The 17,479-nt window shown below is 40.4% G+C and overlaps 1 protein-coding gene across 1 annotated transcript in view; it reads right to left on the bottom strand.

The window, feature by feature from the left end:
* Positions 1-17,479, bottom strand: part of THSD7B (thrombospondin type 1 domain containing 7B) — a 645,752-nt gene that overhangs the window by 254,216 nt on the left and 374,057 nt on the right. Inside the window, exons 10-11 of the mRNA XM_084829626.1 lie at positions 7,520-7,635; positions 2,357-2,489 (exon numbers count right to left, since the gene is read on the bottom strand). Coding sequence (XP_084685752.1) covers positions 2,357-2,489; positions 7,520-7,635 — 249 coding nt within the window. The remainder of the gene's footprint in view (positions 1-2,356; positions 2,490-7,519; positions 7,636-17,479) is intronic.

The following is a 17,479-nucleotide window of genomic DNA, read 5'->3' as shown; positions in this document are numbered from 1 at the left end:
GCTCAGTTCATGAGTTTCTTGTTGCAAAATTTCGGCTTAAATTGAAGAACGTAGGGAAAACCACTAAACCATTCAGGTATGACCTAAATCATATCCCTGATGAATATATAGTGGAGATGAGGAATAGATTTCAGGGATTAGACCTGAGAGACAGAGTGCCTGAGGAACTATGGACGGAGGTCCGTAACATTGTTCAGGAGGCAGCAACGAAATCCATCCCGAATAAAAAGAAATGCAAGAAAGCAAATGGCTGTCTGATGAGGCTTTACAAGTAGCTGAGGAAAGAAGGGAAGCGAAAAGCAAGGGAGGAAAGGGAAGATATATCCAACTGAATGCGGAGTTCCAGAGAATAGCAAGGAGAGACAAGAAGGCCTTCTTAAATGAACAATGCAAAAAAATCGAAGAAAACAATAGAATGGGAAAGACTAGAGATCTTTTCAAGAAAATTGGAGATCTCAAGGGAACGTTTTGTGCAAAGACGGGCATGATAAAGGACAAAGAAGGCAGGGACCTAACAGAAGCAGATGAGATTAAGAAGAGGTGGAAAGAATACACAGAAGAACTGTACAGGAAAGATCTGAATGTCCCTGATAGCCATGATAGTGCAGTCATTGAACTTGAGCTGGACGTCCTAGAGAGTGAAGTCAAGTGAGCCTTAGGAAGCATTTGTATCAACAAAGCTAGCGGAGATGGCAGTATTTCAGCTGAGCTATTTAAAATCCTAAAAGGTGATGCTGTTAAAGTGCTGCACTCAATATGCCAACAAATTTGGAACACTCAACAGTGGTCACAAGACTGGAAAAGGTCAGTTTACATTCCAATTCCAAAGAAGAGCTACGCCAAAGAGTGTTCAAACAAGCGCACAATTGCACTCATTTCACATGCCAGCAAGGTGATGCTCAAAATCCTACAAGCTAGGCTTCAGCAGTATGCGAACCGAGAACTATGGAAGTACAAGCTGGGTTTCAAAGACGCAGAGGAACTAGAGATCAAATCGCCAACATTCGCTGCATCATGGAGAAAGCAAGAGAATTCCAGAAAAAGTCTATTTCTGCTTCATTGACTACGCTAAATCCTTTGGTTGTGTGGATCACAACAAACTGTGGCAAATTCTTAAAGTGATGGGAGTACCAGACCACCTTACCGGTCTCCTGAGAAACCTGTACGAGGGTCAAGAAGCAACAGTAAGAACCAGACATGGAACAACCGATTGGTTCGAAATTGGGAAAGAAGTACGACAAGGCTGTATATTGTCGCCCTGCTTATTTAATTTATATGCAGAGTACATCATGAGAAATGTCGGGTTGGATGAATCACAGGTCAGAATTAAGATTGCCGGGAGAATTATCAATAACCTCCGATATGCAGACAATATCACCCTAATGGCAGAAAGTGAAGAGGATCTCAAGAGCCTCTTGTTGAGGGTGAAAGTGGAGAGTGCAAAAGCTGGTTTGAAACTCAACATTAAAAAAACGAAGATCATGGCATCTGGCCCCAGCACTTCCTGGCATATAGAAAGGGAAGAAATGGAAGCAGAGACAGATTTTATTTTCTTGGGCTCCAAGATCACCGCAGACAGTGACTATAGCCATGAAATTAAAAGACGCTTGCTCCTTGAGAGGAAAGCTATGGCACACTTAGACAGCATAGTACGAAGCAGGGACATCACCTTGCCGACAAAGGTTCATTTAATCAAAGCTATGGTTTTCCCAGGAGTAATGTATGGCTGTGAGAGCTGGACTATAAGGAAGGCTGAGCGCCGAAGAATTGATGCTTTCGAACTGTGGTGCTGGAGAAGACTCTTACGAGTCCCCTGGACTGCAAGGAGGTCAAATCAGTCCATCCTAAAGGAAATCAACCCTGAGTGCTCATTGGAAGGACAGATACTGAAGCTGAAGCTCAAATATTTTGGCCACCTAATGCGAAGAGAAAACCCACTGGAAAAGACCCTGATGCTGGGAAAGATTGAAGGCAAAAGGGGATGGCAGAGGATGAGATGGCTAGACAGCATCACCGATGCAAAAAATATGAACTTGAGTACACTCCGGGAGAGAGCGGAGGACAGGAAGGCCTGGCGTGCCATGGTCCATGGGGTCACGAAGAGTTGGACACAACTTAACAACTGAACAACAACAACAAATATATATATATACATATACATATACATATACATACATATATATATATAAATAAAAGCTTTGTTGTGCCATTGGGTTTCCCAATATGTCGAAATGTGTTCTTTTTCTGAACAAAGTATGTAATCAGTATATTTCTCTTGTAATATATTTCACCTTTGCAATTAATGACAGTAGTCATTACTCATATTTACAGTTTCTTGTTTGTTTATTTACAGTACCTGTATACAGGACAAAGAGGGATGTCTTCACATTCTCTTTCTTCAAACAAGGTGTCTGGGCATTCCTGTCCTCCATTCACTGCATCTTGAAGGATAATCCTATAGCGGGACTGTTTCATTGTGGTAGCATTACCTAAGGGATTTTTTAAAAGTGTAGCAAAATGTTTTTCTACCAACAATAGTTAATTTCATGCATTAGTGATCTCGTCTTTTACCTGAGAACTGTCTAACTTAAGATCCTGGTTATATTCCATATAGTAAAACATTACACAATTCCCAATTGTTACAGCCTTGAGAATTTTAGATAAAATGTGATCAGGACAGAGAAGAGATGTCTCTGGAGAAGAAGACTTTGTTTAGGAGATGCTGCTGGCTCCTACTCACAGACCTTTAACTTTAAAAACCATGAAGATTTTCAGAGTCAGAACAGTGATTTTCATATATATAATTCTATGAAAATTATTCAGAAAAGCAGCTTTGTGCGATAAAATATCCCTCTTCCAAGAAGAGGAGGGCCAGAGATAAACTAAAGTGTGCATCTACAGCATTATATTTTGTTACACCAATCTAACAAACTTTTTACATGCGTAGAAGGGACCTTGCCTCTGGGGAATAGCTGCTCAAGGGAAAAAGAAAGATAGAACTCTGTTCTTGATACATTTGGGTAATATCTGGCTGTTGGGACATGCAACCCACTTGAGATAGGGTAGCAGAACTACATGGCTAAGGCAACTCATGAAGTGCAACTATGGTTTCCCTCACAGGCAAACGATAATGAACCTGATGTCAATGTTTATTCATATCTAAAGCCTATGCCACTAAGCATGGCATTATATGCATAATACTCTTCATACACAATGTCTTGTTTCTTGTGAGTTTCTCTCTATTTGGGATAGGGATGTTGGAGGAATCCAGTCTTGGGGGTTGAGCTTGGCGAGTTTTCACCAGTTCAGCTTCCCAGATGCTAGCTCATAGATCCCTGAGCTGGCCCAGCTTGGCATATGCCAAGTCAGGCAAGCTCGCAGTTTCCCATTTTTTAAATTTCTGCAGATTGCGATTTTGTGCAAATATGCGGGTATACATATTTATGGAAATTGCATTTTGCATGAAATTGCGGCCATAAATAGTGCAATTTATGCAAAATGGCAGGCATGAATGGTCCAATTAGACCAATTAGACCAAATGATTGTCTAATTAGACCATTTTCGCCTGCAATTTTGTGCAAATTGCGCTATTGATGGCTGCAACCTTGTGCAAAATGTGATCTCTGTAAATGTATATACCAATGATGTTTTGTAAAATCTCAGCTCGCAGATTAAAAAAACAAGTCACAAGCTCTCGCCAGATGCCTGTGGACTGTCTGGCAGCTTGTCTTGCATGCCCCCCAGGGTCGGGCAACTGGTAGGAGTCCGGTGAGCAGAGCTTGAACAGGATGCGGGGGAGTTCACCCATCCCCAATTTGGGACCTAATTACGATAAAAATGAATTAACTGTGCATAGCCATGTGTTATATAATTTCATTCTATTCATTCCTTCAATTCTGTTTGCATGAGCAAACAAACCAGGATGTCTTCCATTAATGATAACTTCTGGTTGCATCTGAACAGGGAAACTATGGGTAACCGTTTTGCATTAAGCCATGGTTCACAGTTGGTTTAATCATCTGGCTTGTTCCAGATCTGTTAACCATAGTTTCCCAGTTTGGACAAAATGGGAATCTCTTGCTATGAAGGCAGGACCAAAGGGGCTGCATGCACATCTACGGGCATCATTTATATCTCATCTTATCCCTCTGATATATGATCATCTGAACCAGGCCATTCTGTGTTCTTCCAAGCTTCACTTGAAGGAAAGGCCCCAAATTGATATCACAATGAAATTATGATGATGTTGATGATGATGATTAGTTCTTCTTTTGTTCATTTTAGTCCGTGTTAAAAATATATAACATGTTCTCTGTCCATGGCTTAATCCAGGATTATTTCTCTCATCTGTTTAATCCAATTTAATATAATCAATATCTAGTCCAAATAATTATAACATTGTAGATTTGAGGAAATTAGTTCTCTTCCTTGTTATGTCTTCTGTACTCTATCAATTGAATTACCTGTTTCTTTTCCCCATTTGAGTGAATTAGTATTTCAATAGCAATCTTTTAAAGCTAATATCAGTCCTTGAAGAATAATCATGTAGGAATGACACATATCTCTGTTACCCATATCTTTCCAAGCCATGATGTTTTATATTGTTTCCACAGCTCAAAATCTCTCTATCTCTGCTAATAACTGGACATAATTGATTGCACACTATTGCTCATGATGAGGCGAATAAAATATCATGGCATTTAACACTTCTTCCCCATCCCTATTTAATAGTCCCTGTTTCACTTCTTTTTTGGTGTTTAGTTAAATAAAATCCTATTTTATCCCTATTTATTTATATCTTCTCCTTACTCCTGCTCTAGTTCTTTAAACTTTATTCATGTAGATCAGCTTCAGCCTCCATGAGTGCTTCCAGATGGAAGGCTCCAGGTGTTACCTATCAGAAGGCACTGTGCAGGAATTCCAGTTTTTTCCATAATTAATTTTCTGCGGTAGGTGAAGCAGTGGAAAACACAGGAAGGCTATGAGTGGAAGATGACATTGCTTGGACCCCACAGAAAATTCTGTGAATGCGGGAGGGCGATAGCACTATCAAAGCCTTGTCTGGAAGCACCCTGCACCTTTACGTAATAAAACCGTGCATACTTTATCAGCAATAATTTTAATTAAGTCCAAATTCTTCAGGTGCTATATAAGAAGACTGCATGAAAGAGAAGGGAACTGATGCCTTTACATAGAGCAGCTTCTACATTTCACTTCAAATTCCTGTTTGAAATGTATGTCTTCCTATCTCTGTCATTTCCTTAAGCACAATAGCAACTACATGCATTCAAGGTGCATGATAATTCTTTGCCAGAAAACTACCTGATGACATTTAACTGGAGGGTAAGTAATAGGTGGAAAGCTGGACACCTATTTCCCAGTTCAATTCTTCAGAGTTTATCTAATGAAATGGATTAGCTTCACTGCCATCCTCTGATTTTATTTTAAATGTTGTTTGCCTGAGCTCTCATTATTTTGGCACACATATTTAATTTTATAGCTAGCATGTAAAAGTTGATCATGCTTTGTCTGCTGCAGCTGAGGCATTCAGCTGTTTATTGTGTTTGTTAAATAATCTTTTCTATTTAATTCATATGCATACATCATGGAGTGGTTTCTAAATTTCCAATCATGCTGTGTTTTTAATTGTGCAGCACAAATTAAAGAACTTATAGCTGAGCCATATAAATAACAAATCCAGTATGCAACAAAATTCTCACAACTCAGTTTTAATTTAGAATAATATTAAATGAAAATACTGCCAATGAAGTTAAATAATTAATTTGGGGACGTGTTTATTTTAATTGTGCAGGATTATTTAATAAACAAAGTAATTTACTAGTTAATTTATTCTCCTTATCTATATACAGTTCATTGAAAGATTAAACAACAACAACTAATTAAAACCACTATTCACTGTCTTTTAAAAGACTTGTGAATTTTATTTAGAAAATGTACTGCATCTATTGTAATTCACAAACAGGAAATGTTATAGGAGAAGAACATATGAGAGCAAAGATGATGAGACCAAATAAAACTTCAGTCCAAATAATTAAGTAGACACAGAATTAGCCATCACAAATATCACTGGAGTAGTCTAGAAAGCATGCAGAAGTCCACACATTGGAAAAATATTTGGTGAAAAAACGTATTTTAATTAGAGATGGAATATTTAGTCTCTTGGAGGGATAGGGTGTGGAGCGGAGCAATCTTGACGTCTGATAAAAAAAGTATGACACTACTTTTCCCTAAATTTTGAGCTTTGCTGTGCTTTCAATACTCACTGAAAGCTAAGTTCTTTATGATAGTCCTGCACTGAAGACCTAACGTTGGGAGCAGGGTGGTGGTGATGGGAGATGGGGAAATCTGGAAATCAAAATTTCTTTGATGTTGAATACATCACAATATTTCTATTATGCTTTGCTTTTTCCCACCATCCAGAGACTTAATTCATGGTAGGGCATTCTACTTTAGGAGGTGGGCAAAAACATTTAATTTTTTTAATAATGTCTTATAAAGTTATAATAAATAGCATTGTGGTATGAAGATGAAAACGTGGCAGTGTCAGAATAGGTCTTAATGTGACATTTGACAGCTTTTCCATATCCTTCCTCTGTTAAATGCATAAAACATCATATAGCCCATTCTACAGAGTTAAGCATCACTGGCTATCATGGTTTGGACACAGTTGAATCACCTGCAAATTCAGGACTAGGGCAATGGGTTATATGTTGCCTATGCTAACTGCAAAAAAATCAGATTTTGTATCATAGGAAAAACTTAGGCTAGTAAGCAAAACATCATGGAATTATAGCAGTCCAGCTCTACCTATGTTGTATGCTTGCCCTTTTGACAAGTGACTAAACTAGATGCAACAACCTAGAAACAAATGCAGGCAATGCATACTTTTATGTAAGTAGCAGCCGCTGGAAATCTTGAGGAACCTTGGAAGTGTGGTTTGTGTGGTGTGGAGAAAATTTAGCACTTTCTTTCTCTCTCTGCCATGGTCCTGGTAAAAAGCACCTCCCTGAAGATGCTGTATAGATTTCAAAGGAAGCCTCAGTTTGTTCCAATAGGAGCCTCCCTTGAAATTAAATAGTAGCTTTGGACAGTCAATTTTGGTCAGAACTACGCTGCTCAGGCTTCCCAGCAGTTGCTATTTACATAATACAAACATGCATGTTCATTCACAGCACATTCATATCTAAACTGAGTCTGTCTGGCTAAGGCCTTATGTTCTTAACAAATCTTGTAAAGAACTTGGTAAATTGTAAGTGCTGACTAAACTAACACCACTGCACCAAAAGCTGATCCATAAGCTCATCATATAGGTGATCCACAGACGATGATATAAAATTCATAGTTTACCCAAACTTTGATTTTAACACCGCCCTCTGCCCCACCCACCCCTCTCCAAAAGTTTATAACTCTGTTATTTGTGCTGGCAATATAGAAGAGCTGGAGGAAGGACAGTTTTCCCTCCAGACCTTAATATTAATGGTCTTTTAAAATGGCTTACCATGTTGGCAGGTAGCTGGACAGCGTGTCCATTCACTGAAAGGGGTCACTATGCAATCTTTTTTGCATGGGAGCAGACATGGGTGGACTGTTTCTGGTCTGATGGACTCTGGGCACCTATCAACAGAATTGAAAGTGTAACTCATGAGAAGCCCTAAAAACCTGAAAAGAATTTAGGAAAACTGCTCCCCTATGCAATAAAATGGAGATCCCTGCTCAGGAACTCCACACTTAGGCTGCACATTTAGGCTTATGTAAGAGTAGGTCCCACTAAAATCAGCGACACTTACTTCTGAGTAGACATGCATAGGATTGCACTATTAATCTTTAACTAATTTTTCAGATAGAAACAATTACATGAGCAGATCTTATTTATATTAAATACCACTAAATTCAGGTGTGCAAAGAGTGCCTGCCTACTTGCCTTTGATGAGTTAAAGGGCAACTGGGCTGTTGATATGCCACAAACAATTTATACTAGTATGTGAGGGCAGGCAGGCTAGTAAATATGTTGTTGGATAATGGCTTTTCTGGACTTATTTGCAAGGCTTATTAAATGATTATATTGACATTTCCTAGTGAATCTGTAGTTAGCATTATAACTCACATACAGGTCACTCAAATTATGGCAAAGAGTTGATTCAGTTGATTAGTGTGGTTCACTGTATCCTAAAGACAGCAGGTTGGATTCTGAGTTCTCTTCATGAATGTGAATGGAAGAGCTCCTTCTGTCTGCAGAAAAGACTCTGATGAGTCTTCCAGTGTTACAAAAGTGGGGAGCTCCCTAAACATTAGAGCAGATTACCAGGAGCACATGGGGTTGCCCCTCTTCAGCTGGTAGAAGTATCTTGAGAGCAGAATCCCACTGAGGGTATGCTCCCACCAATGGAAGATTAGTTATGATCCAGGCCAGCATAAAGCCAATCCCATTTATTGTCAAGTAATTCCATGCATTGTAACGTTCTGTCCAAATTGCAGCACACCACCCTTCTAAAAATATCCACCTTGAATTATTATTAATATTAATTACAATGTTATCTCTAACTTGTTTCTACTTTTCTATACCCTTGGAGGCATTTCCATGAAATCCAGAAAGTTCAACCAAGATCTCGACAGATATTTTGGTATACAATGGGATATAAATACATTAATCATGAAAATAAACCTTCTGTTTATTGAAAGAGTTAAACAGTAGTAGCATCAACAAAAGGACTCAATGACCTGGTTTGGACAACATGCCATGGCTCGTTGTGGGTTACTGACCCTATGACAATCTGCGGTGCCTGTAGGCACCACATTGCATATGCAACCCCCACTCAAGGGTTGTTGCATATGTCATGCCGTGTCATGCAAACCTGGTGAGCATGGGTTGTTTAACCCCTGCATAACCCATGCTTGCTGGGTTTGCACAACATGACAACCCCCAAGTGGGGACTGCATATCCAAAATGGTGGCTTCATGCGCCCTGCATGCACTGCAGCCTCACCATGGGTTAAATAACCCACAAGGGGCTGTCGTGTCATGTGAACAGCCCCAATAATTGTGTGCCTTGGTCAGGTACTACCATGAAATGGGCTGTCTTTTGCAATCTTCTTGTATATGTTCTTGTCTAGAGACACTTCCACTAATGACTCTTTTCACTCCATTCCTCCCATCTTCACACCTTTCGCCAAATTTCTGTAGCCTGATAATCTCTGATTGCTAGACCAAGAAAACTTTTTTTTTCAGGCTCTCAATCTACAATGTACATAAAATTCATATGTCAGCACTTCCTAATTTGAATTATTATAGGGAGGTAAAGGGGACCGTTCTGTACAATGTGGAACATCAGCGGCTCTAAATGGGACAGTAAAAAATAATTAGCTTTCAAAGTCTTAATTTCCACATAGACAGATTGCTGGAGAAATACCCACAATAGAAAGAAAGCATCCAGCCAATCAGGATCTTAATCACTGACAGCCTTTAAAGTACAGTAGGAACTAAACATAGATCATACAGTACATCTCCTTCTGTATAGATACTGTTGTGTAACATTTAATAATGTCAAATGGAAAAAATTTTAAATTAATCCAAGTGCAACAGTGAAATGCATCATTTTCATAAGTGTGTTTATTGTTCTCGGATGAATCCTCACTGTATAATGCCTTTTTTGTTTCCATTATCTCTTTTAAATTTATTTCTATTGACTATTCATTTTCCTATCCACTTGGAGGTCTGTAAAATGGAAAATGAATTTAGCTCCCACTTCCTTCAAAGTAAGAGGAGGAAAAATCCTCATTTCATAAATTCAGCAATAACGTAAATTGAATATTTATGCAGATACATAAATCTTCTTCTTGAAGTTACCCTCTGGTTAAGCATTGCCATAGCAGCTTTTAGAGAAGCACTGGATGTTTAAATGTTCATAAATAGTCAAATGCAATATAATAAGCAGGTCTAGTCAGAAACAATTTTTCTACTCATTATCGTGATTAAATTCACAAATCCATATAAGTCTCTAGCAGCAGAAGCTCTACATGTGCTCAGGAGGATCAAGGACAGAGAGCTTAGTAAAGAGTCAAGGACTAAGAGCTTTATCCTGCAACAACGTTCAGCAAACTTCAGCAAACTTAACTCAGCAGTGCCCAAGTTAAAGAATGTTGTGTCAATAACCTTGCTTTTTCTGCTATAAAATGGCCATCAAATGTGATATCTTTGTACATACATACTACCCCGGAAGGCAAAAGGGAGAGGGGCCGACCAAGGGCAAGATGGATGGATGATATTCTGGAGGTGACAGACTCGACCTTGGGGGAGCTGGGGGTGGCGAAAGCCGACAGCAAGCTCTGGCGTGGGCTGGTCCATGAAGTCATGAAGAGTCGGAAGCGACTGACCAAATAAACAACAAACTACCCTCAGTGTATTGTACTGCTGCTTGTCCCACCCTAGCAGGAGACACCCAAACTGCCTGAGATGTTGAGCCCTAAACCAAAGAAGGTCAAGGGTCTAGCATCACATGGAGAGGAGCCAGATGCTTCTGTATAAAGGGAATCTGGTTTGTTCTTTGAGGGCTATTTGGGGATGGGCAGTAATCCAGGCAAGGAGATACAGGTTCTGAAGAATCAGCCATCTAGGTTCTATGCACAGCTACAGGAAGGGACAGAACTATGAATATTACAAGTGTTTTCTAGTTTGATCTGAACAATTTTTAGAGCATGCAGGAGCGGTAAACTTACCTGGAACAGACTATTGGGGTGGGGGGTGGCTAAACAAACTCTCAGGGCATGTCTATACCAGCCTAAATTCCTGCATTTAAAATGGGGCTTTCTGCTTCCATTTTAAATGCAGGAACACCACTGACTCCCTTTTTCACCCGCTCCCCTTCCCCCCCTCCCCCGTATCTGAGTCTTCCATTATCTTTCACTGATCTTGCTCCTCTTCTTGCCGCTTTTCCTCTTTTCATGGACGGAACTGAAGCGGAACACAACGGGCTAATTTGATAGCTCATTATCTGTGATCTATTTAAAAATGGAACAAAGGGCGTTTAGTGCAGGAGGGTCACGGTGTCATGTAAAGAGCCTGCAAACTTGAAGGAGCAATCTCAATTGCAGGATAAAAGCCCGGTGTGAAGGAGCCCTCAGAAAGCACTGGAATTCGACAACAGAGCATGTTTCATCATGTGCTTTGTTGTTGTTGTTGTTGTTCAGTCGTGTCCGACTCTTCGTGACCCCATGGACCATAGCATGCTAGGCCTTCCTGTCCTGCGCTCTGTCCCGGAGCGTGCTCAAGTTCATATTCATTGCATCAGTGATGTTATCTAGCCATCTCGTCCTCTGCCGTTCCCTTCTCCTTTTGCCTTCAGTCTTTCCCAGCATCAGAGTCTTTTCCAGTGACTTTTCTCTTCGCATTAGGTGGCCAAAGTATTTGAGCTTCAGCTTCACTATCTGTCCTTCCAATGAGCACTCAGGTTTGGTTTCCTTCAGGATTGACTGATTTGACCTCCTTGCAGTCCAGGGGACTCGTAAGAGTCTTCTCCAGCACCACAGTTTGAAGGCATCAGTTCTTGGGCGCTCAGCCTTCCTTACAGTCCAGCTCTCACAGCCATACATTACTACTGGGAAAACCATAGCTTTGATTAGACGGACCTTTGTCGGCAAGGTGATGTCTCTGCTTCTTACTATGCTGTCTAGGTTGGCCATAGCTTTCCTCCCAAGGAGCAAGCATCTTTTAATTTCATGGCTACAGTCACCGTCTGCGGTGATCTTGGAGCCCAAGAAAGTAAAATCTGTCACTGCTTCCATTTCTTCCCCTTCTATATGCCAGGAAGTGATGGGGCCAGATGCTATGATCTGAGTTTTTTTAATGTTGAGTTTCAAACCAGCTTTTGCACTCTCCACTTTCACCCTCAACAAGAGGCTCTTCAGATCCTCTTCGCTTTCTGCCATTAGGGTGGTATCATCTGCATATCGGAGGTTGTTGATAATTCTCCTGGCAATCTTAATTCTGACCTGTGATTCATCCAACCCAGCGTTTCTCATGATGTACTCTGCATATAAGTTAAATAAGCAGGGTGACAATATGCAGCCTTGTCGTACTCCTTTCCCAATTTTGAACCACTCGGTTGTTCCACTCGGTTCTTACTGTTGCTTCTTGACCCTCGTAGAGGTTTCTCAGAAGACAGGTAAGGTGGTCTGGTACTCCCATCTCTTGAAGAATTTGCCACAGTTTGTTGTGATCCACACAATCAAATGCTTTAGCATAGTCAATGAAGCAGAAATAGACGTTTTTCTGGCATTCTCTTGCTTTCTCCATGATCCAGCGAATGTTGGCGATTTGATCTCTAGTTCCTCTGCCTCTTCGAAACCCAGCTTGTACTTCCAGTAGTTCTCGGTTCGCATACTGCTGAAGCCTAGCTTGTAGGATTTTGAGCATCACCTTGCTGGCATGTGAAATGAGCGCAATTGTGCGGTAGTTTGAACACTCTTTGGCGTTGCCCTTCTTTGGAATTGGAATGTAAACTGACCTTTTCCAGTCTTGTGGCCACTGTTGAGTGTTCCAGATTTGTTGGCATATTGAATGCAGCACTTTAACAGCATCATCTTTTAGCATTTTAAATAGCTCCGCTGGAATACTGTCATCTCTGCTAGCTTTGTTGTTACTAATGCTTCCTAAGGCCCACTTGACTTCACTCTCGAGGATGTCCGGCTCAAGTTCAGTGACCGCACTATCATGGCTATCAGGGACATTCAGATCTTTCCTGTATAGTTCTTCTGTGTATTCTTTCCACCTCTTCTTAATCTCATCTGCTTCTGTTAGGTCCCTGCCTTCTTTGTCCTTTATCATGCCAGTCTTTGCACAAAATGTTCCCTTGAGATCTCCGATTTTCTTGAAGAGATCTCTAGTCTTTCCCATTCTGTTGTTTTCCTCGATTTCTTTGCATTGTTCATTTAAGAAGGCCTTCTTGTCTCTCCTTGCTATTCTCTGGAACTCTGCATTCAGTTGGATATATCGTCCCCTTTCTCCCTTGCTTTTCGCTTCCCTTCTTTCCTCAGCTACTTGTAAAGCCTCATCAGACAGCCCACTTGGCTTTCTTGCATTTCTTTTTCTTTGGGATGGATTTCGTTGCTGCCTCCTGAACAATGTTACGGACCTCAGTCCATAGTTCCTCAGGCACTCTATCAGGTCTAATCCCTTAAATCTATTCCTCACCTCCACTATATATTCATAAGGGATATAATTTAGGTCATACCTGAAAGGTTTAGTGGTTTTCCCTACGTTCTTCAATTTAAGCTGAAATTTTGCAACAAGAAGCTCATGAACTGAGCCACAGTCAGCTCCAGGTCTTGTTTTTACTGATTGTATAGAGCTTCTCCATCTTTGGCTGCAAAGGACATAATCAATCTGATTTCGATATTGACCATCTGGTGATGTCCATGTGTAGAGTCGTCTCTTGTGCTGTTGGAAAAGAGTGTTTGCTATGATCAGCGTGTTCTCTTGGCAAAACTCGATTAGCCTTTGTCCTGCTTCATTTTGTACAACAAGGCCATGCCTGCCTGTTATCCCGGTGATTTCTGGACTTCCTACTTTAGCATTCCAATCCCCTATGATGAAGAGGACATCTTTTTTTGGTGTTAGTTCTAGAAGGTGTTGTAGGTCTTCATAGAACCGATCAACCTCAGCTTCTTCGGCATCAGTGGTTGGTGCATAGACCTGAATTACTGTGATGTTGAATGGTTTGCCTTGGATTCGTACTGAGATCATTCTATCGTTTTTAAGATTGTACCCCAGTACTGCTTTTCCCACCCTTTTGTTGACTATGAATGCTACTCCATTTCTTCTAAGGGATTCTTGCCCACAGTAGTAGATATGATGGTCACCTGAATTAAATTTGCCCATGCCTGTCCATTTTAGTTCGCTGATTCCCAAGATGTCGATGTTCAATCTTGCAATCTCATGTTTGACCACCTCCAGCTTACCTTGATTCATTGATCTGACATTCCAGGTTCCTAAACAATATTGTTCTTTACAGCATCGGACTTTCTTTTCACCACCAGACACATCCACAGCTGAGTGTCCTTTTGGCTTTGGCCCAGCCGCTTCACTCTTTCTGGCACTACTTCGAAATTCCCTCTGCTTTTCCCCTGTAGTATATTGGACACCTTCCGACCTGAGGGGCTCATCTTCCGGCGTCATCTCTTTTAGCCTTGTGATACGTTCCATGGGGTTTTCTTGGCAAGAATACTGGAGTGGGTTGCCATTTCCTTCTCCAGTGGACCACATTTTGTCAGAACTCTCTGCCATGACCTGTCTGTCCTGGGTGGCCCTGCACGGCATAGCTTATGGCTTCACTGAGTTACGCAAGCCCCTTCGCCACAACAAGGCAGTGATCCATGAAGGGGATCATGTGCTTTAGACACCCATAGATCCAGCAGTCCTTAGGGCTTGAGATATTTACATTTATTCTTCCCTTCCCTCCTCCCCCTTCTCTCTTTCTCTTTCTTTCTTTCTTTCTTTCTCTCTCTCTCTCTCTCTCTTTGTTTCTTTCTCTTTCTTTCTTTCTCTCTCTCTCTCTCTCACACACACACACACACAGAGAACACCGCTAACTGTGAGCATACAAGGTCTGCACCATCAGCTCTGGATCTGCAGTGGAGTACTAATACTATTTGTAATTTACATAGCCCATTATATCATGCTTTATAGCTCTTGCTGTTTTCATCTCCCAGTAATCCTGATTTATAGTTGGAGAGTCTGTGGGTTACTCAGGCTACACAATGAGTCCATGTCAAAGGTGGGGATTGAATTGGTTACTCTGCATTAAGTAAAGTTATACTGTGACCTGTACTGTACATGACTCCATTAACAAGGGGCCAGGTGGCACGTATTACTCTCCTGCTCTTAACTACTGTTAAAACTGGATACTGAAACTGAAAAGGGGAATCCAATTAACTTTCCTTTCTGCTATCTCCTAAATCCTGTTGAGTCATCCTCAATATGTAGTCTTCTACTGGTACAGGTCTGGGCATGTATCTCCTTCTATTCTCTACTGGCTTGACAAGACACATCCCTTGCATTTTGCTTAGCTTTGCAATGAGTCTTGCTATCTTTGTTAGGATAACCCATAGAACCAGCTTCACACTGATAAAACTTGGGTTTGCATAGATTACTGGCCCACTTATCTGTATCACTTTGAACTCCAGAACAAGCTTCCAGATAAGCTTTCTACAAAAGACAAAGCTGTGTCAAAAGGTCCTCAGTTAGCAAGTGTTATGCTGGCTGAATCCCATATTGCCTCATTTTAAAGTGAATCAGAAGAGAAGAGAGACTTTGATTTTTAAGTTAAGAGCACACTGAACCTGGCTAATGATCTTCCCCAATCATGGAAGCTATACATTCCTGTCTAGAGCGCTACCCTAAAGTTACTAATCTTGCATTTTAATTTTTAGTGGGGGTACCAATCTGTGTCCTCTAAGAAGTAAACTTACCCTGCTAGTTAAGTGAATGTGTGTGTAGATTCTAAAAGGCTGTGACTTGTCCCATTTCAATATTTTTTTGCATTTGTTCAGTCTATTAAGAAAACAAACTGTAAACTTTTGGGAGCCATGTGGTTAGCATGTAGCTTGAATTCTACCAGTTCTGTATAATCCAAATAGTTTCTCTAATTCAGTAGATGGTGGAAGTTACCAATGTATAGTGTGCTTTATGGTGGGGTTAATAATCAGGTGAATATTGGACTAACTGACCACCATTCTTATCTGATTTACTACTAGCAACCTACTCAGGGTCAGAAAAAGGAGTAAAAACTCTCAAAAGGACTACTATAGTCCTTTTATTACTATATTATTTTATTACTACTAGATTACTATATGAAAGTCACACAGGCCTTGTTCAGATGTACATAGCTTGATTCAGTAAGCTCACATACGAATAAGCCTTGTGCCCATGTATGTAGCTATTCCTTCCCTTCTCAGTGTGCTGCAATGAGTGCCAGACATTTTAATCAGTTTCCAGTGTCTGCACTGGGAAACTATGGTTACCAGGTTCAGAAGAAGTTAAGATCTTAAACGAACTTCAAATTGGATTCTTCTGAACCTGGTAACCATAAATTCTGGGTTTAGATGTAATGAGCATCTATGGTTAACTGAAGACTTCCTGGCTTATTACAGCATGCCAAGAAGGGTGTATACGTGTGTGTGTGTGTTTGTACAAAGTTATTTCATATCTAAGCTTATTAAACCAAGATATGTACATTCAACTGGACCTCAGAGTAACAAGAGCAAACCATTTTTCCCCCATTGAACTCATAACAGCTGAAAGTACAAATTTCAGAAATCTCAATGGGTGCAGTCACTTTATACTACTATCCTTATCATATTCCAGATTTGTATTCCTTTAGTATTCTCTCTTTCTGATGACATACTGTTCCAACATCCAAGACTGATCTCAATAATTTACAGTGCCATGTAAGCTCAGTGTCCTCCTCTTTATACTTCTTCATAAGACGAACAAAATACACTTTAAACATTGTATGACATGACACATGGCAAAAACTAAGGCTGATAAGCTTGCTGCTTGTCAATGGACACTAGGTGTTACTTTCCTTGCTCAATTAACCTAAAGAATTTTAATTAACTTTACTGGTGTCAACATAGTCTGCTCATTTTTAGCAGGATTGTTCTGAGAGATACAGTAAGAATGAAAACCAGTCTGTAATTCTCTAGACTCATTAACAGTGCAAAAAGTAATTAGCAATGTCTTGATTTTTTAAAATATATGTATTTGGGGAAACATGTGTGCGTCTCATTTCCCTGAGCTACTAAAGCAAAGCAGAAGGTTAGGTCACGTACCAGGCTAAATAAGTTGTTTGTAATCACATTTTTTTCACAAGATAATTTCAATATCAATCGACACTATGGTGCAGGGGCATTGCTAGGGACTTAAAAGATCCGGGGCATAGGCCCATAACACAAATTTGTGCATACACACACACACACGAGTCTAGGCGCACGTCTAATATATGTGTGTGTGTGTGTGCATACAGTGTGCTTGCGTGTGTGTATAGATTACATACATACATACAAACATACATACATAAGAAGTGTGCACTGACCCCCCACCCCACTTGAACTCAGACTCCGATTCAGCATTTTGGAAAAAATCCCACTTCTACTCTGGCCAATTTGTAGTCGGACCACTTCAGCTCAGCACCAAACCTGAGTCAAGATTTGGAAAAATGAGTCTTTATGCTTCCTGTTGACTACTATGGGAAATTAGAAAACAAAACACCTGTAACTTTTTTCTCTTGGTCAGAACTGGGTAATTTCAGGCATAGTAGCTCCCTAGAGGGGGATTACACCTGCCCAATGTCAGAAAAATAGGTACAGGGTTTATATTTTCTTTTAAAGGGAACTGCCAATAACGTTTTTTATTCCTTGGAAGAATTGGATAAAAAATTCAGGATACATTGCTCCATCAGAGGAGA

Source organism: Heloderma suspectum, chromosome 1, assembly GCF_057233095.1.
Source record: "Heloderma suspectum isolate Gila_16-S chromosome 1, 16-S_ref, whole genome shotgun sequence".
In the NCBI taxonomy this organism is placed as follows: domain Eukaryota; kingdom Metazoa; phylum Chordata; class Lepidosauria; order Squamata; family Helodermatidae; genus Heloderma; species Heloderma suspectum.
This window is presented reverse-complemented; position numbering and strand designations above follow the sequence as displayed.